The sequence below is a fragment of the Primulina eburnea genome, chromosome 4 (genome assembly GCF_022965805.1).
Source record: "Primulina eburnea isolate SZY01 chromosome 4, ASM2296580v1, whole genome shotgun sequence".
NCBI lineage: Eukaryota > Viridiplantae > Streptophyta > Magnoliopsida > Lamiales > Gesneriaceae > Primulina > Primulina eburnea.
Genome location: NC_133104.1, coordinates 3,014,091 through 3,035,012, shown reverse-complemented (window position 1 = coordinate 3,035,012; position 20,922 = coordinate 3,014,091). Strand labels below are relative to the sequence as shown.

The following is a 20,922-nucleotide window of genomic DNA, read 5'->3' as shown; positions in this document are numbered from 1 at the left end:
ATTCGAAACAAAGCATGGTTGTCCGAACAAAACCGCAAAACCCTCTAAAACATTGCATCAATCCACAATCCAACATTTACTTTGCTTTCCTCAATCAAAAACCAAATCTTGTTGGGGTGGATTAGCTTGACGTACAGATTAATCTTTTCATAGATTTCCCCACTCCATTTCAAACCGCGATTCTTCTTCGCGAGCTGCTGAAATTGAGCAGAAATTATTAATTTTATCATTTTTTCCTGCAACATCTGGCTTGATTGGCTCTTTATTTCGGGTTTCGAGAATTTGAATTTCTGTTTTTTTTAAGAAAAAAAACATTATTTTTTAGCGGAAAAGGGAAAAAACCAAAAGGATGAGCAGTGGGCAGAAGAAGAGGAATTTTCAGATTGAAGCGTTTAAGCATAAGGTGGTTGTAGATCCGAAGTATGCAGAAAAGACTTGGAAGATTTTAGAGCACGCGATTAATGAAATTTATAACCATAACGCCAGTGGACTCAGCTTTGAAGAATTATACAGGTTTTTTTTGGATTAATGTCTTTTTGATCATCTTTTCCCAATTAATTTGTGATTTGAAGTCTGTATTGGGTTTGATTCGGCTTTAATGTTTTCTAATCCGTTTTCTACAACAGCACCTAGTCGCTATGAGATTTATAATTTTATTTTACCTGCAGTGCGATAATTGTTATTTCTTCATATTGAAGTTTTGGGCTTGTTGTTGAAGCTTTTTGTGTTTGTTTTTAAAACTTTTTTTGGGGTACAGTCTCACAATGAAGTCTTTTTGTATCTGATTGCCTCTCAACTGAAACGATTGTGTGTTTGCGAGCTGAATCATGGTCATGTGCTTTGAATTTTTAAGATTTTAATGCTGTTACCTATAATCACCAGGATTTTTTTTTGGTTGATTTGCACTCACATATTGCTTAATACAGAAGCATGCTACTTATCTGCTTACATAACACCCCATTGCCTGTTAAAAAAAAACCCCATTCATTTTCGAAGTGGGTTTACCTCATCGAAAGAGGAGGCAGTTAAGTCCGTTGTTACTATGTAGTATGTAGGTAGTTGGTTGATAGGGAGTTCGTCTTACAGTGAGAACAGTGCACATACACCTTTTCCTTACCTGCGTGATGACTAGACCTAGTCAATATTCCCAAATTCGTAAAACCTTAGTTCATATCAAGTTGCGAGTGTTTACTTGGATTTTGGCGCTTAATAAATTAAATACTCGTTATGTTCCACAATGAAAAAAACGTGACCTGATGGGTCCTCCTAGTTGGTATGTTCTTTTCGAGAAATGCAAATCTAGATATCACATTTTCATATCAGTCAAATTCACATCATCTATATGTTATAGGATATTGAAAGAATTTGGTTTCATTTAAATATAGCCAAAAAATGTTACGGCACTTGTGAGCAACCAATTATACGTTATCATACGTTTGGAAACGGGAAAAAAATTGGAACATGATGTAATTTGGTGATAATGGAAAAAACATGGAGCTATGAAAAGAATGTAACAATGGATCTTTGAGGGAATACAAATTGACTTGTAATTGTGTAACTTGTTTGTGTTCAGACTACATCTTCTAATTGGGTTATCGAACTATAATTTTGAAGATTGACAGCATCCCTCATTGTGTATATGTGCACTTTACTGAATTTCGTTTCTGATAAAAGAAATCGACTTAGTAAGTGGGAGTTTATTTGAAATTTTGAGAGTTAGTTCTTCTTTCAGCCATTATGTCTCCTAGTAGCAGAAATTTATTAAAAACAGTGTTTACCTTTTGATATTTGTTAGATTTGTATGATGTGCAGTGTTCTAAATGGCGGTCGAGGCGGCCGCCTAGGCACCGCCTAGGCGGTAGGCGGCCCTCGACCGCACCGCCTATGCATGAGGCGGGTGTTTTAGGCGGCCCAAGCTATACGGCGTTGGCGAGGCGGCGAGCAGGCGGGCGAGGCAGTCAAGATTTTAAGTTGTAGTCAACAATTTTAAAAACCTAGTCAAAGTAAACTAATTTTAAATATTAAAACCCTAACACACCTCACTTTCTCTATTTTATTTTTGTTTTTCACTCTCAACAACCACACACAATCTGCCCACTGCCGCACGGTCAGAAAAATAATTAAAAAAATTAAACTTAGTTTTTTGGTAAAAACAATTATATTACTTTGTTAGCATAATAGCATTAATATGATGATAAATCTTTATTAATTACACATTATCTAGATGATATTATATTTGTGCTTAAACATTATTTAATTGTACATTTTATATAAAAATGATTATATTGCATGATTATCTATAAAAAAATTACTTAAAAAAATTCAACCGCCTAGGCGCCGCTTGGGCACCGCCTAGGCGGCTGAGGCGGTAGGCGGTCACCGACCGCCCCGCCACCGCCTCCCGCCATTTACAACCTTGATGATGTGAGTACCAAATGTGGCCCTTTGTTCATATGATCTGCCAATATCATTAAAACCGTACCATGCCTGATTTAGTGAGATTCTTAGGTGTTCTTTGTTTTCATTTTAGGAATTTATTTTTTATCCTCCAAAATAAAAACAAACACTATCATTTATTTGGCATTTTAAAACACGATTTCGCCCCTGTTGGCATAATATTAGGTTTAACAGAACTTTTCATCAGGACAATTAAAAGAGAGTCTGATTATCAAGTAGATTACCCACCATATGGAAAGTAGATAGGCAGATGAACAGAGAAGACTGAGAATATCCCCTAAGAATGTCTACACAGATTGCTGTTAAAAAAGTAACTTTATAAATTCGGACCCAAAATACATCATGTAGAAATCTGAGGTTAAATTTATTAAACATTTTACATGTATCACCATAGTCGGGGAGGTGCTTGCTTAAACCATTTTGAGCAACCGCATGTCCTACAAACACTTTATACAGGGATTTTGTTTCTTTATAAGCTTCACAGGCAGTATACTAATCAAATTTATACAAGGGTTCTCTCTCCCTTGTTTCCTACTTGTTAGAATTGAATCGATTGAATTATTGTTCAGATTGAAAGGAATTAAGATTGATAAGGAGTTGGTTACTGATGCTGGAACATGTACTTGTTTTGAGTGTCTATTTATTTTCCACCTGGTCAAGTCCTACTGAGACTTACCTTAACAATTAGTGCATATTTCAGGCATCACAAGTATCAAATAGAAGTAGCTTTATCAGAAAGAAAACACACATAATACATATTTAAGGGGAAAAATCTGAGAGAAATAAAAAAAACATTTAGTTCAAATTTAAACCGAATCTAACTTGATTCAAATAGAAATAGAGCATATGCGGTACTAATGATTGTAACCCGTGAATATTTTACTTATCAACAAATGGTTGCATCATGGTTACTTATCCTAGTCATTCTTGTTGATAGCATAATATTAATTATTGACTCCTTTTCAATGGATCACAATTATGCATATATTTTACCTTGCTGTCAACCAATTACACATGACGGAACTAACTCCTTCGTTCCAGGTCTACAACAGGCATTAACTGGCCGTTGGGTTAGGACATCCTTAATCACCTGCTCAATTTACCTAGTAGTGGAGAGCCTTGCAAGTTTTGTATTCACAAAAACAGTCAAATTTAGAACTTTATTCAAAAAAATAAGATTAAAATTATTTGTCAAGTGTTTATGTGCCAATACACACCTTTCATTCTACTGGAGATTCAAACATTTGCATAAAAACATTTACAAAAGGTTGCTAGGGTGATCTCATTCTTAATTTATTGTTGTGAACTTACTATCTCTTTTCTATACTGGACATGAAATCCTTGGCACTTTGTTCTTCCTATCTAATGAACTTCTTATAATTGAATTATATGAATGATATTAGTTCAATCCAGAACCTCATTTTATGAATGTATAGTCTTATATCAAGTTGGAATGGAGATGCAGGTCGAGATGTAGAATTCGACGTTAATTTGGACTTAATTTCTATAAGAAAGAAATTCTGTATTTTAGGAATTTTAATGCTATACAAATTGAAAAATTTCCTAATATGCGGGATTGTTATTTAAGTTGAACTTGCTTTCTTAATTGATTACTGAAACAGATTTTGTCAATCAGACTGACATGCATGTTACATGAGTCATTTATCAAATTTGTTTTCCTAGCTTGTGAACTGCATACTAGTGAATACACGACCGATTTTAGTTCAACCTAGGATCCTATTATAGACGCATAATCCAAGGATGCATTTGGATGAAGGTATTTGAAACAAATCATGATTTAAAATCTATTTGGTTGTTTTGATGAATTTTAAATACATCATTTATTAGTGTAGTTAAATGTAATGGTAGTTGAGATGAATTTGATATACAACCAATATGATTGTCATTTCGAATTCATGTAACATAATATCTAGTTAAAAATAGGGTTGCAGAATCTAGTGTTAATTTGGAACAGAATACTATTTTGATTGTGATTGAAATCTTATTTTGATTAGAATAAAATCCTGTATTAAAGGATTCAGAGGCATCAAAATTCAAGAATTTCTGAACTTGCAGAATTCTTATTTAACTTGAATTTGCTTACCTAATCTGATCAGTTTCTTGTCTGTGCTGTTCGCCGCTGCTGTTTTTCTGATTCCTCTACTTCAAATAGTATTGGGCTCGTATAGCTCTTAAACGATTTTTTCATTAGGAAATAGACCTTGCATGCATGTTGACTTTCTGACTTATCGATATCTCTAATTATTCATTATGCATTTGATGAGCTCCCAAATTCTCAACACTTCGAAATTTCCGAGCATTTTACCGATTCCTCAATAGTTAGATTTAAAGTATTAACGTCCCATCCAAGTGATAAATCGATTTAGTTCATATTGAGAATTTTTGGGCCCTCACATGGGTAGAATGTTGCAGCCTATAGGTAACAAAAATGAGGAGTATGTGTGGTTGTTCTCACATAAGATTGGGTGTCGTAGGTTCGGAGATTTCTATGATTCACCTGAGGTTGTTGAGGAATTTGGAGAAATATGTAAACTGTGGTTGTTATTTACTTGTTCAAATTGCCATTCTGCCAGTTTGAACTCTATCATTCCTAATGTACTTGAGAGTTGGGATTCTAGTTTTTTCTCCTGGCCGGATATCATATTTATGTTCCCTTTTTCTGGTACAGCACAAATATGACATGTAGAATAAAGGAAATTGAGGTTTTTGCTGAAATTCAGCAAGTGCACTACCTGACTTACAATTTATCTTTGGATGAGATGGTACTGTAGAAATCAGAGATATATAAAGTTAATAAATGTCGAAAAGAGGAAATTGTCGTTTCATGGGTGGATATTGTTACTAAAAGAATTAGAAAATAAAAAAATCAGATTTGGCTTATTTTTAAACTGATTCCTTTCATTTTCGTTTCCTACATGTGTTCAATTCTTTTCTGTACCTAAAAATGAGCTGTTATCTCACTTATTTTTTTTTAATGCAGAAATGCTTACAATATGGTATTGCATAAATTTGGGGATTCTCTTTATTCAGGACTCGTGTCAACAATGACATTCCATCTTCAAACAATGTCCAAATGTATCGAGGCTGCCCAGGGTGGATCATTCCTGGAGGAACTTAATACAAAATGGAGTGATCATAATAAAGCACTGCAGATGATTCGGGATATATTGATGTACATGGATAGAACTTTCATCCCTAATACCCAGAGAACTTCTGTTCATGAACTAGGACTCAATATTTGGAGAGACAATGTAATCCACTCTAGTAAAATAAGAACGAGGCTTTTGAACACACTTCTTGAATTAATATTCAGGGAACGCACAGGTGAAGTTATCAACAGAGGACTAATGAGAAACATAATCAAAATGCTTATGGAATTGGGACCTTCAGTCTACCAAGAAGATTTTGAGAAACCATTTCTTGAAGTTTCAGCTGATTTCTACAGAGCAGAATCTCAGGAGTTTATCGAGTGCAGTGATTGCGGGGACTACCTAAAGAAAGCTGAAAGGCGTTTAAATGAAGAAATTGAGAGGGTATCCCACTACTTGGACGCAAATAGTGAAGCCCAAATCACTAATGTTGTAGAGAAAGAGATGATTGCCAATCACATGCTTAGACTAGTTCACATGGAAAATTCAGGTTTAGTAAATATGCTTTGTGATAATAAGTTTGAGGACTTGGGAAGGATGTACAGCTTATTTCGTCGAGTTAATAATGGTCTCTCTACAATTAGAGATGTAATGACATCTCACATTAGAGACACTGGCAAACAACTTGTCAGCGACCCTGAGAAATCAAAGAATCCAGTTGATTTTGTTGACTTACTCCTTGAGAAAAGGGACAAGTATGATAAGATCATAAGCATGGCCTTTGGCAATGACAAGACCTTCCAAAATGCCTTGAGTTCTTCTTTTGAATATTTTATCAACTTGAATCCCCGTTCTCCTGAGTATATTTCATTGTTTGTTGATGATAAACTCCGTAAAGGACTGAAGGGAGTGAAAGAGGAGGACATCGAGATTATTCTTGACAAGGTGATGATGTTGTTCCGCTACCTCCAGGAAAAAGATGTCTTTGAGAAGTACTACAAACAACATCTGGCAAAGCGTCTCTTATCGGGGAAAACAGTATCTGATGATGCTGAGAGAAGTTTGATTGTTAAACTGAAGACTGAATGTGGCTATCAGTTTACTTCGAAATTAGAAGGGATGTTCACAGATATGAAGACATCTCAAGACACAATGCAAGGGTTCTACACAGCCTGCGGTTCAGAGTTAGGGAACAGCCCTACACTGGTGGTCCAGGTTTTGACTACTGGATCATGGCCCACCCAATCCAGCATTACCTGCAACCTACCAGCTGAAATGTTGGCTTTGTGTGAGAAATTTCGGTCATATTACCTCGGAACCCATACTGGCCGGAGATTATCCTGGCAAACAAATATGGGCACTGCTGATCTCAGAGCAACCTTTGGAAATGGCCAGAAATATGAGCTGAACGTTTCGACTTATCAAATGTGTGTTCTAATGCTGTTTAACAATGCTGATACTCTTACATATAGAGAGATTGAGCAGGCAACTGAGATTTCCTCTTCTGATTTGAAAAGATGCCTCCAGTCCTTAGCTTGTGTGAAAGGTAAAAACGTCCTTCGGAAAGACCCCATGAGCAGGGATATAGGAGAAGACGATGTATTTTCTGTTAATGACAAGTTTACTAGCAAGCTTCGTAAGGTGAAGATTGGAACCGTGGTAGCACAAAAGGAATCTGAGCCTGAAAAACAAGAGACTCGACAGAGGGTTGAAGAGGACAGAAAACCACAGATTGAGGCTGCAATAGTGAGAATTATGAAAGCAAGAAGGGTTTTAGATCACAATAATATCATCGCCGAGGTTACAAAACAACTGCAATCGCGGTTTCTTGCTAATCCTGGGGAGATCAAGAAACGGATTGAGTCCCTTATTGAGCGGGATTTTCTTGAGAGGGATAATGTGGATAGACGATTGTACCGGTATCTCGCCTGAAGAAGGGTGTTTTCCAGGTTATTTTGTACTGTGGAATTGTAACTTATATTTACAGTTTTTCCCCCTATTTGTCATTGTTTATTTCTGCAGAATACATTTGTTTTTGAGTTAATTTCAATTGCTGTCAGCTTTGTTGATACCTTATTTTGCAAAAAGTAGTTTTGAGTTATTTTGTTTCTTATTATTTTATTTTCAAGAATTCTTGCATTTGAATATAAATTAATTGATATACTTAAATTTCTAATATTATAATTTATAAATTTATTAGTGCTATATTATACCGTTTTGTCCATATTTTGGTCATTTGTAAACTTCACGTTCTAGATGTTCATTATTGGGCGTGAATAGGGTGTGTTAGTTGTCTCATATTGGTTGGATAAAATTTCTGGAGTTGTATATATGGATTTGGACAATCTTCTCTTTTTAAATTAACTTTTGAGATTGAGTTAAGTCCAAATTCTTTTATGCTTAAGTAAATGTTGGTGGTTATGAGCTGTTTTCTGCCATTAAAATCAGTTTATTTGGCCCATACGAGGCCCCAACTCATTAGTTATTTGGTCAGGATTAACGATCAACCTGGGATAGTGGACGTCACCCACTACATCCATGCAGAATATATATAGATATTATTAATTGTACGTTTGACTAATCACATTGCTTGTCCTGAAAATAATATGATTGCTTTTCTTTGTCATCTTTCATTTTTCTGAGATTTCGTCTTATTAATTTAAGTCGAATTCTTTTCGTCTTTCACATTCGAGTTTGAACGCTTGAAACTCAGCTCGAAACTCTCAAACACATTAATTATATGTCTTGAATAAATCCCAAAATAAAGTATACAAAAATTCTGATGAGATCATCTCACGATCAATTTTGTTATAAGAATTTTTCATTCGATTCGATATATAAGAAAATATTAATTTTAATTTAAAAACATTATTTTTTATTTTAAATATGAATTGAATTTACTAATCTCGTTAATATAAATTCATGATAAATAAACACAAGATTTATTCAGTTGTGTCACCGACATCTGTGTGACTGATGGATTAGGTAGGCTAGAGATTCAAAATGTTTTTCACTGCCTGTAGTTTCAGAGTTTGAGCTGTTACGCAGTTTACTCGCGAATTTAGTGCACATTGTGGACCGATTATCTGTGTAGTCATTTCCAAAGAGGATTCTTGATTTGAAATATTCAACGAGTTTCCCTTTAGATTTTTATTGTATTTACTAGCAATCTGTCATCTTCTGAATTTTTATTCAGATATAATTCAGATTTGATTTCGAATCAATTATAGGCTGCAGCTAACACGAGTGTCGGTCTCCATTTTCTTTTCTTGGCCTTTATCAATTTAGTACTAGACAACAGATTTAACTATTCGAATTAATTATCCTTTTGAGAAATTGATTATTATTCATGTTTTATAATATTATTTTTGTACGATAGAATAAGTAAATTTTTTATGTACGTGAAACATCGAATTAACATGATAAATTGAAAATGACGGGGTCTCATGTGATACCGTCTCACGAATCTTAATTTGTGAGACGGGTCAACCCTACCGATATTCTCAATAAAAGTAATACTCTTAGGTTATGTTTGGTGTGTAGGATAGGATAATTAATTGGATTGATATCAAAACTCAAGGTAAGGATATACAATTGGATTGTCAATCCCTCCAAAACAATGTGATATCTTTTCAAGCAAGTAGGTTTTTTTATCATGAACTTCTTGATTAATTGGACCCATAAAAAATGAGACAAACATGAGTTTAATAATCTATCATTTACTTATCACCCACACCAAACACAACCTTAGTATAAAAGTAATATTCTTTCATTGATGACACAAATAAGAGATCCGTCTCACAAATACGACCCATGAGACCGTCTCACACAAGTTTTTGCCATTGAAAAGAGTAAGTCTCATGTGAGACCATCTCACGGATCTTAATCTGTGAGACGGATCAACCCTACCGATATTCGCAATAAAAAATAATACTTTATGTTAGTCAAATAAATCACAATATATTTTATGCAAGAGTTGGTTGAGATAAACAAATTCTTGATTATTATCAAAAGTTCGTCTACTTTACTAACTTCATTAAAAAAAAAAAAAACCAACGTTTTTTTATTAATTTTGTTGACAATAAAAAAAACCTTTTTTTTTTTTTATATTTATAATGTTAGATATTAAAGCCTCATCGACATGCAAAAATAATTGATGGAAAAAATATCAAGAACACAATAATTATAGTTACTACTTGCCAAAACTAGGATTTCCATTCTAACCAAATTTGATACTTACTACAAAAGAGAATTCACGTATTCATAATTTATAATAACAATCCACCGCGTAAACGTAACAACCTTATATCATGATATTGTAAAATTAGAAAAACCAAATACACATGAAAAAAAAACATCCACAAAATACATTTTGCATGAGGTTCACAATAAAAATTCTTTACTAATATGTCGATAATATCATCAAGGAAGCATCGAATAACCCTCACTACAAAAAAAAAGTATTTCTAGAAACATTTTTTGAGGACCACTTCTAAAACCGTTCGTGCAGACTGAACAACAAAATCGATTTTACTTAAACCGTTTCTATTTCCTTAATTTTAGGAGTGGTCGCATAACCGCTTTAGTTGCGCAATTTTTAGTACCGATTTGTATCAACTGCTGCTATAAATTTCTCATATTGATTTAACTATTTGAACTATTCTGGAAACTACTCTAACCGAATATTTTTAACAGTGCTTTCACAAAACCGGTGTTGTGGACCGCTCTTATAGCTCTGGTTTTTTAGGATTGATTTGAAATTTGCACCTATTAAATACATTTATAAACCTTTTTTATACATTGTTCTTATTGATATAACTATTAAGAGCATTCCGGAACTGTTGTCATATTTAGCGACGATATTTGCGAAAACCGTCGCTAATATTCGCGACGGTTTAATACAAAGCGTCGCTTTTATTCGTGACGGTTTAATACAAACTGTCGCTTTTTAAAAAATGCGACGGTTTTACTAACACCCGTCGCTATATTTAGCGACCGTGTTATCAAACCGTGGCTACATTTAGCGACGGTCTTACCAAACCGTTGCTACATTTAGCGACGGGTAAAGTCAAACCGTCGCATGTATTCACTTAGCGACTGTTTTACTAAACCCATCGCTAATATTATCGACAGTTATAGCATTACCGTTGCTAAATATAGCGACGAGCACGAGATAAACCGTTGCCTAATTTAAATTTTGAAAAAACTGCCATAAATAGCGACGGTTTATTCGGCAACCGTCGCTAATAGCGACAGTTGTTTCATTAACCGTCGTCGAATTTTCTATAAATACCTCCACTTCCGATCCATTTTCTTTCCCCACTTCACAATATTTAAATTTTTTTTGTCTTACACAATTTTACCACTTCACAACAATAAAATTTTTTTTACACGATTTTAGTTTGGATTTAATGTAAATTTTTTCCCTTTAATTTTTAGTAAATTTTTAAGTGTAGCTAAGATCAAGAATTATGTTATCATAGTGTTGTAAGTTTTTCTAGATTTATTATTATTTTTTATTTTTTACCGAAAATATTAGCGACGAAAATCATGATATAACCGTTGCTAAGTTAGCGACGGAATTCATGAACAAGTTGTCGCTAATTTTAGCGACAGGTTATTAATTCGGTCGCTAAAATTGTAAACGACGGTGTTTTAATCCGTCGCTGAGTAGTGACGGTTTCACATAAATCTGTGGCTAATTTTGTAGGCGACGTTTTCTCATAAATCGTCACAAATTGTAGGTACAATATCGGAAAAAAACCGTAATGGGTAATGGGTACGAGCATTATCAAACCGTACCTAAAATAAACAATAGAAGCGGTTCTTCAACTTGTACCACCGGTTGAAAAAACCGTTTCTATAAGATATAAGGTCATAAATAAGAGAAGCGATTTTGCAACCGGTGGTACAAGTGTTGGAGCGGTTAAAAACCGATCTTATAATTGAAAAAAACCGCTTTTGTAAGAGTATTTTTTTTGTAGTGCATGTTCTTCCCCTCCAACTCCGGGATCCACCTTAATTCGAAGGTGGATCTGGTACAAGTTCCGCATACGTGCAATATGCGTCGATGCTTTCATAAGTTCGAATCTGTTTTTTTTTTGTTAAAAAAAATACGTCCTAACCTAACATAACTAATGCTAATTAAATATTTCCCAATATGAGTACTCTAATTTGAAACGCATACAGTGATATCTTTGTCTCACATTTAAAAATTAAAAATTTAAAATGAGTTTATAATTGACTTACAATGAAGTTCTATAACAACTTGGGTTAATCATTTTTCGTAAAACGAGAATGAATACAAAGTAGTTGTTATAAGAGCTCATTATACAATCACACATACACAAATACGGATCCGGACTCGAGACGTGACACATCCACGCATTCTTTCTGAAAACAAATTTTGTCCTTTGAGTTGGAACGATCTGACCGCAGCCATAATATCTTTAATTACAATGATTATAATATTATGTAGGATGATTTTATTTACCTTTCCAAGACATCAGATAAAGAGGAGGGCAAATTGCCATCCTGGTAGTGGCTGTCCCTTTACTTGAGGGACCATGCCATTAATACGTTTGTTATGGAATGTGACTGAATGCATCCCATTTTCTCACCATCACTAATGAATTAGGGCGTCACTTGTAAAATTAAGCAAAGAACATTCGCTTTTCTTCAATTCAAATTATGCAAAGAACATCCCATTTTCAGTTTATCTCCTCTCATAAATCAAACGTCTGTCTCATAAAGAATAAAATTATTTCGAAATAAAAAATATGTTTGATTCATCGAAAGCTTAATTAAATATGAGTTTAGTTCATTTACAGAGAAAATATATGTTTAACATAAAGAACATTAGAGAACCAAAAAGAAATATCACAAGCTTAATTTCAAACTAGAAAATTATTTACTAAGAAAAATTATGTGTTGTCAATGGTTGTCAAAGATGTGGAAAAATCAAGTGAGACTTAAAAAAAGATGAAATACAATGGAGTAAGAGCCGAAGCATGAACGACTCAAATAAATAAAATAAAAACACCATACGGAAAAAAAACAAACAAGTATCAAAGAGATTAACATCAAATTCGACGATGAAAAAACATGAAAATCAGATATGATGATGAGATTCATAATTTAATCGAACAAATAAGCATGAAAAAAATTTTGAACGAAATATTGAATGATTCAAATCAAACAAAAAGAAAACAATTGTTTGAAATGATAGATGAACAGTAAAATAATATTTTTATTGACTAATTTGTGAAAAAATATATATGTACATTTACTTACAAATTTACTATTAATATTTATATTGTATTCAAGTTGGGTATGGTGCAACGGCTGCACGTTGCTTCGTGACTGAATCAGCTACAAACAAGTGACGGAGCCACATGCATGTATACCCGGATTTTAGCTCGGATGACCCAATGTTTCACGACTGAATCAGCTAAAAACATGGGTAAAATCAATCGACTCGGAGCCTTGTACTCAATGCTATTAACTGCATCAGCCAAACAGGTATACCCAAAAGATGGTATATCAATTTCTGTAGTTTGAATAAATATGAGCTTTGATAAACACACTTATTCTTCCCATTTACCGTAATATGTTCACTCAATAATTTGGTCAAAAACTGACCATGTGGAACATGAACATGACAGTTTACTAAGTGTACAACAGATGTTCAAAAGATTGTTGTATTTTTCTTGGTTCAAATCCTGGAACCTTACTCGGTGCAAGCGTGTCCGATTTTAGGAGATTTCTTGTGTTTGATAACTCCTTCTCATGTGATTTATGTGCGTCTCCGGCAACTCTAACTGCTTTCTCACTTTTACAGCCTGAAAGAATACCCGTACGCCGTTTCGACAGTTCTTTGAGTGTGCTGTTTCTTGGATTCAGGCCTGGTTTTTGAGGATTTGGGGTAGTGGCGGCAGTGGAAGTGGTGGTGGTGGTGGTGATGGTGGTGGTGGATCTCTGCTCTTCGAAATCCGAGAAGATGGAGAAATCTGCCGCGCTGGCCGTAACAACACTCCACTCTATACTGGCTTCACTTGGTGCATAACAATTTCGAGGTGTTACACAGCCTGACAGGCAATCTGATGCCTGCCTGGAGAGAAAAGAATTACCTTTCGACAGGCTTTCGATTTCGAATAAATCGGAGCTTGCATCGCTGTCGCCATCGTTATTCAAATCACTGCAAATTGGAGGGATCTTGATTTCTTCAGTTACTCCTGGAACAAGTACTGCATCCCAAGTCAACATTGATAGCTTCTTGTCCAGGCTCAGGCGGTTCTTGCCCTTTTCAAGAATGGGGGATCCGAATACATTCAATGACTTTCGCTTAGTGGCATCCTCTTGTTCGGCTTGTATTTGCGTTCTTGCTGCATCATCTCCAGTCTTGGAATTTAACACAGGGAAGCTAAAATGACCCTCTTTCATTTCAGAATCAAGAAACTTCGCTCTCGTATCATGTTCCGACGGGGATTTCTTAACCGAAGGATCACTGGTTTTAACCAGAATATTACCACTCTTAGTGGAACAGTTATCTCGATCAAAATCTCCGATTTCGACAGAATTCTTGTCACTACAAGAACAGTTGCAGCCAATGTTGGCAAGAAAGCCCTTTCTTTTAAACTTTTTGGGCTTCTGGTTCCTCGGAACACTATGCAACATGCCGCTTCCACTGCTCCAGCTTGACTCGGATCGAACACTCGCGGTCGCTATCTGATCCCAATCTTTTGCAGGCAATACTTGAATTATGGGGTCATCTTTCTTGGACCGGTGATCTGGCAGCCCTTTGTTACGATCAACTATGGGGGTATAATTCGTGCCTTCATTGAAATATTTTTTCGCATCAAAAACGTCGATTTCTCGATCTTCCGTCGTCCTATGCTTTCCGAGATAAGCGGGATCATGTTTGGAAGATCGTAATTCGAGCACAAAGGTTTCCTCAACTCCATCTAAGTACGAGGAAAAGGAATTGTCCCGGAAGTTGTCGCTACTTCGTGAAGTACTCATATAGTGAATTTGATTTGTAGGAAAAAAATTATGAAATAGAAATTAATACGAGAGAATTTTTTATGTAGATATGAGGAGAAAGTCGAAATATACGAAATGGGAATCGGTGTGGGCAGAGAACTTTGGCTTAATTTGAACCACATCACTTGTATGTGTGTTTGTATGTGTATATATATATATATATATATATATACACACACATACAAACACACATACATCATATATATATATACAAACACACATACATCATGTATATATATATATATATAATTGTGTGTTTGTGTGTCTATACAGATATATATATATATATATACTAGAAGATATGTACGTGCGTTGCACGTGTGGGACTTATAACAACCGTAATTTTTGAAGTTCTCATGATATATTTTGAATTTATAAAGATCTATACATAAATCGCGTCATTGAAAAAATTAGCTACAAGTTATATTGTATTCATCGAAAGAAATTTGATAGGACATAAAGCATGAAGATATTGTAATATTTTTAGAACTTTTTTTTTTGAGCAAAAAAAATATTTAAAAACATCAGTAAAATATTACAAATCATTTTAAGTAATTATAGATGTAAGAATAATTTGTTTCACATAAAAAGGATTTGAATAAGTTAAAATATTAATCTTTCACTGTTATTTAGTTTTGTTGGGTTAAGCATGCACGAGTGAGAGTAGTACATAGATGAATGAAGTCTTAGGAAGTTCTTGTGCGTACTGCTGATATTGTGTCGCTTACTTTAAATTTCATTAAAGATATAATATTTTTTAAAAACAATTGACTATAATCTTATTCCAAAATAAAATTTCAGTTTTCTTTAATTTATTGTAAAATTAATCAATACATGCAAAACAAAAAAACATGTATTTATTAATACTATTTAACGAAAATAAGGGCATACATGTAAATTCACAAAATTTACGTTATTCATGGATGTTAATTTGCTCAAAATAAAAATTAAATTGTCGCAGAAACTCATATGAAGATGTTTCGTGGGTCAATTTTGTGAAACATGTCTCCAATCCGACCTGAATCATGAAGAAAAATATTGATATATTATGATATATATCAATGAAACTGTTTCACAGAAGACCTGCTCGAAAATTGGAGAATTATAAAATTTTGAAGAATATTGTAAACTTCATCTTTTTTCGATTTATTTTAAAATGCATTAACATTATTCAATAAAAAATGTCGACTCGTTTTAGAGATATATCTACTTGATACTGTCTTACAGAAGACTTACTCAAAAATTGGATAAATATAAAATTTTGAACAAAAACGTAAACTTCATTTTTATTCTATTTATTTTAAAAATTATTAATTATTGATTAATGAAAAATTTTAAATCAAACAAAAGGACATCCTAAAAATAGAGATACAGTTCACAAATCACACAAAAAAGGAGAGATACATAAAATAAAAATAAATATTTTTAAAATAAGAATATAGTTCATTTAAAAAAATGAACGTAAATTTCATTATTCTTCGATTTATTTTAAATTTAATTAAAGATATTGTTTTTTTAAAGAAAAAACATGGAGTGTAAATTTCATTCTAACACGTGGTGACTGAAATTTATTTTTCTTCAATTTATTTTAGAATTCACTAATAGATGTGAGAACAAACCAAAAAATGTATTTATTATTAAGATTATTTTAAATTTTATTAAAGATACATATATTTAAAAAAATTGAGTGCAAATTTCATTCCAAAAAATGAAAGATAAATTTAAATTTCATTCTAAAAAATGATAGATAAATTTTTCATTTAAAAAAAACAATAGTTAAAATTCATTTTTCTTCAATTTATTTTAGAACTCATTAATGGATAAGGAAAAAACAAACAAAAAACATATATTTATTATTGTTATCAATGTGAATTTCATTAAAGATATAATTTTCAAAAAAAATGGAGTGAAAATTTCATCACAAAAAATGGAGGTTAAATTTTATTTTTCTTCAATTTAATTTAAATTTTATTAATTAATACATAAAAAAACAAATAAAGTGACATGTATTAATGAATATTATTTCATCAACATAAGAACATAGATGTAAATTCACAATTTAAAGTCATATATTTTCAGTCGTAACAATAATAATAGTAGTAGCTAGGAAAAAACATACAAAAAATTATTTTTATTATTGTTATCATTTTGAATTTCATTAAAGATATAATTTTTTTAAAAAAATGGATTATTACTATTATTTAAAATTTTATTAAAGATATATTTTAAAAAAATGGAGTGCAAATGTCGTTCCAAAAAAATATAAGATAAATTTAAATGCCACTCTGAAAAATGGTAGCTAAATTTTATTTTTTTTCAATTTATTTTAGAAGTTATTAATAACTATGAAAAAACAAACTAAAATATATATTTATTATTTTTATCATTTTGAAATTCATTATATATATAAGTTTTTTAAAAAAACGGATTGCAAATTTGATCACAAAAAATGGATGCAAAATTTTGTTTTTCTTCAATTTAGTTTAGATTTTATTAATTGATAAATGAAAACAAAATAACCAAAGAGACACGTATTAATGGATATTATTTAATGAAGATAAGGACATAGATGTAAATTCATATATGGATGAAGTCTTAGGAAGTTTTTGTGCGTACTGCTGACATTGTATCGCTTACTTTAAATTTCATTAAAGATATAATTTTTTTATATAAAAAAAAATTGACTATAAATCTTATTCCAAAATAAAATTTCAGTTTTCTTTAATTTATTGTAAAATTAATCAATACCTGCAAAACAAAAAAACATGTATTTATTAATACTATTTAACGAAAATAAGGACATACATGTAAATTCACAGAATTTACGTTATTCATGGATGTTAATTTGCTCAAATTAAAAATAAAATTGTCGCAGAAACTCATATGAAGCTGTTTCGTGGGTCAATTTTGTGAAACATATCTAATCCGACTTGAATCATGAATAAAAATATTGATATGGAAAATTATAAAATTTTGTATTAATGGATATTATTTAATGAAGATAAGGATATAGATGTAAATTCACAATTCAACTCATATATTTATAATAGTAATAAAATAATAGACTATTTAACGAAAATAAGGACATACATGTAAATTCATAGAATTTACGTTATTCATGGATGTTAATTTGCTCAAATTAAAAATAAAATTGTCGCAGAAACTCATATGAAACTGTTTCGTGGGTCAATTTTGTGAAATATGTCTCTAATCCGACTTGAATCATGAATAAAAATATTGATATATTAGGATATATATCAATGAAACTGTTTCACAGAAAAACTGCTCCGACTTGAATCATGAATAAAAATATTGATATATTAGGATATATATATATCAATGATGTAAATTCACAATTCAACTCATATATTTATAATAGTAATAATAGATAATAGATATAATTTTGAAATTCATTATTTATATAAGTTTTTTAAAAAAATGGATTGCAAATTTCATAAAAAAAAAAATGAATGCAAAATTTTGTTTTGCTTCAATTTAATTTAGATTTAGATTACATTAATTGATAAATGAAACAAAATAACCAAAGAGCCATGTATTAATGAATATTATTTAATGAAGATAAGGACATAGATGTAAATTCATAATTCAACTCATATATTTATAATAGATAATAGATATATATATATATATATATATATATATATATATATATATATATATATATATATATATATATATATATATATAACAAGTACCCTTGAGGGAGGGAAGAGTACAAATATGTGTAAATTGTAATTATTTTTGGATTATATAGATGCATTTTTTTTTGTCTTTTTTTTCCTCTTAAACTAAAGATCCATTAATATTAAACAAACTTAAAACCGTTTCCATTTCATGCATATAAAAACTGTCGAACTAGAAGTCACATGTCAATTTTATAATTTTAAAAGTATAAAAACAAAAGCACATTAGCAAAAGATTTGAAAAATGGTGGAAATTGAAATAGCGAATCCCTCAAATACCAAATATATATACATGAAAAAGAAAATGTTGTTTTCAAGAACGAGTTGTGATATCCTTGTCCTATATGTTAAAAATTAAATATTTAAAAATGAGTTTATAATGAGCTTATAATAGGCTTCTATAGCAACTTGAGTTAATCATTTTCGTAAAGTGATGACGAATACGAAGTAGTTGCTATATGGGCCCATTCTGCAGTCACGCAAGCGTGGGCTCGGGTTCAGAGCGTGACAGAATGGTATCTGAACTGGTAACCGACAAGGAACACCGGGAAATAAGTTCTATACGAGACAAAATGCTGCGTGCATGAGAGACACCTCTTGAACCTGCGAGGCAAAGTGTTACATGACGCGAGCCACTTCTTTAATGTAGGAGTCACATCTAGATTATCGGCGCTGGTGGATCGAGTGGTCAGGCCGCGACGAGGACGTCGCGTTCTGAAGGAGGGGTGATTGTGATACCCCTTGTCTCACATGATAAAAATTAAAGATTTAAAATGAGCTTATAACGTGCTTACAATGGACTTCTATAGCAACTTAGTTAATCATTTTCATAAAGCAATGACGAATATGAAGTAGTTGCTATAGGGACCCATTGTACAGTCTCATAGACGTGATCCCGGGTTTGGGGCATGTCACGAGTCATCATTGAAAATCTTGAAATTTTGTTTAGATAAATAAAAGGAAATGAGGGGAGAATGGACTTTAGAAGGATCAAGACATAGACCACACACGCCCACACACACACACACACACATGGTATTTGTAATAAAAAAAATAATCCCTCGTTCGATTTTATATTTGTATATGCATAAGCAATGTATGTCCATTTTCCTATCGAATCATCACGCATTGATCGGGGTCTTTTCACATAGAATTCAAAAAATATTCTAGTGTATCTTTCACCGCACTAGAGGAGAAAAATATAGACTGAAGCCATGGAATAAAGTATCGATTCAAATAATGTGAAAATAATATTATTATCAAACAAAATCTTGGGACCATTGGAATTGAAGTTTAGGAAAAATGATGTAGTAACAAATAAATAATTTTTAATAATAATAATAATAATAATAATAATAATAATAATAATAATAATAATAATAATAATACACCTAAATACCATAAAAACATAAATAAACGAGGTCGGGAAAATGTCACAATTAAAACATAAATAAATGAGGTCGGGAAAATGTCAAAAATGTCACTCAATGAATGATATATATGCCAACCTGAGCCAAACCACATGGAAGGTTTCACAATAATTTTCGTGTTTTTTAAATTCCATTTGGTCCATATATGTATGCAACAAATATTGGCCACAAATTAAGAATTTGAAAATGAACAATCGCTTGCCATATTTTGAGATTGTTTTAATGTCAATTATATGGAGAGGTAATAATTTCATTTCATTTCATTTGTCATCATATATGTATTTTCTGCACAAAATTTAGGTATGGTTGTTTATATTTCAATAAATTTACTTTAATAAAAACAAGGAAACATGCATCCATTATTAAATTTATTCAATGTTCATCGGTATCAAAGACATTTATTAAATAAAAGATAACATAGCATATTTTAAAATTTTAAAATAATAATGAAATATATATGTTATTTTTATGTTAACTATCTCTCGTTTTCTAAAAATACATACCATATAACTGGAAAACCCCCGGAATTTAGAGAGATAATAAGTGACCGAAAATTAATTTGGTCTAAATTGCTGACCAAACACTATTGTTTAATTTGGATTTGAGAGGGTATTTGAAGCATGAATTTGAAATGACTTCATGTTGGAGTGAATATGGAATTCACATTATTACTAAAAAAACTAGTTCGGATTTGAAATCTATTGTCGAGTGGATTTTGTCAAACAAACCAATGAATTTTTAATTATGGTTTTGAAATCTCTAGCATCAAATTCATCCATCAAAATGCAACCTAATAATTTCTTGCAAAAATCATTAGCGACTTAAATGTTTATATTAGAGAGATTATTTATGTTGGTCTCCAATAATTATATTTATTTCGGTTTATACTCATTATGTTTTAAGAAATAATTTCTTATGAGGACTGAAAATTAGGCCGTGGTCCCTATTAGTTATATTATATTAGTAATATTATATTTATTAATGCCTAAGGATATTTTAGTCTATTTACTTTCATTGTAAACCTTAACTATATAAACTCTTTAGGTTGTTTATACGGTTCAATAAGAAACCCTATTCTTCTTCTCTCTATGTTATCATGGTATCAGAGCCGCCCTATAAATTTGTTTGAAGTTTTGAGAGACTGTTAATCCAGTCTATAGTTATTGGGGATCGAATTAC

General features: G+C 32.0%; 2 protein-coding genes and 1 long non-coding RNA gene across 4 annotated transcripts; 1 reads left to right on the top strand and 2 right to left on the bottom strand.

The window, feature by feature from the left end:
• Positions 1-4: 4 nt before the first annotated feature.
• Positions 5-7,638, top strand: LOC140830624 (cullin-3A-like). 2 transcript variants are annotated; one of them, XM_073194035.1, is made up of 2 exons: positions 5-513; positions 5,509-7,638. In XM_073194035.1, the coding sequence occupies exons 1-2, from the start codon at positions 462-464 to the stop codon at positions 7,497-7,499; spliced, it is 2,043 nt and encodes a 680-aa protein (XP_073050136.1). In that variant the 5' UTR covers positions 5-461; the 3' UTR covers positions 7,500-7,638. The 2 variants fall into 2 exon arrangements, with proteins under 2 accessions (XP_073050136.1, XP_073050135.1); XM_073194034.1 differs by having other exon boundaries at positions 5,459-7,638.
• On the bottom strand, positions 609-5,452 carry LOC140830625 (uncharacterized). The gene is made up of 2 exons (XR_012117650.1): positions 5,028-5,452; positions 609-4,964 (listed from the first exon to the last, which is right to left on the bottom strand). It is a non-coding gene; the product is annotated as an uncharacterized lncRNA (long non-coding RNA).
• Positions 7,639-12,903: 5,265 nt separating the features above from the next.
• LOC140829698 (protein PHYTOCHROME KINASE SUBSTRATE 1-like) lies at positions 12,904-14,783 on the bottom strand. The gene has a single exon (XM_073193004.1). It carries the CDS (start codon positions 14,586-14,588, stop codon positions 13,236-13,238), a length of 1,353 nt encoding a protein of 450 aa, XP_073049105.1. The 5' UTR covers positions 14,589-14,783; the 3' UTR covers positions 12,904-13,235.
• Positions 14,784-20,922: the final 6,139 nt, after the last annotated feature.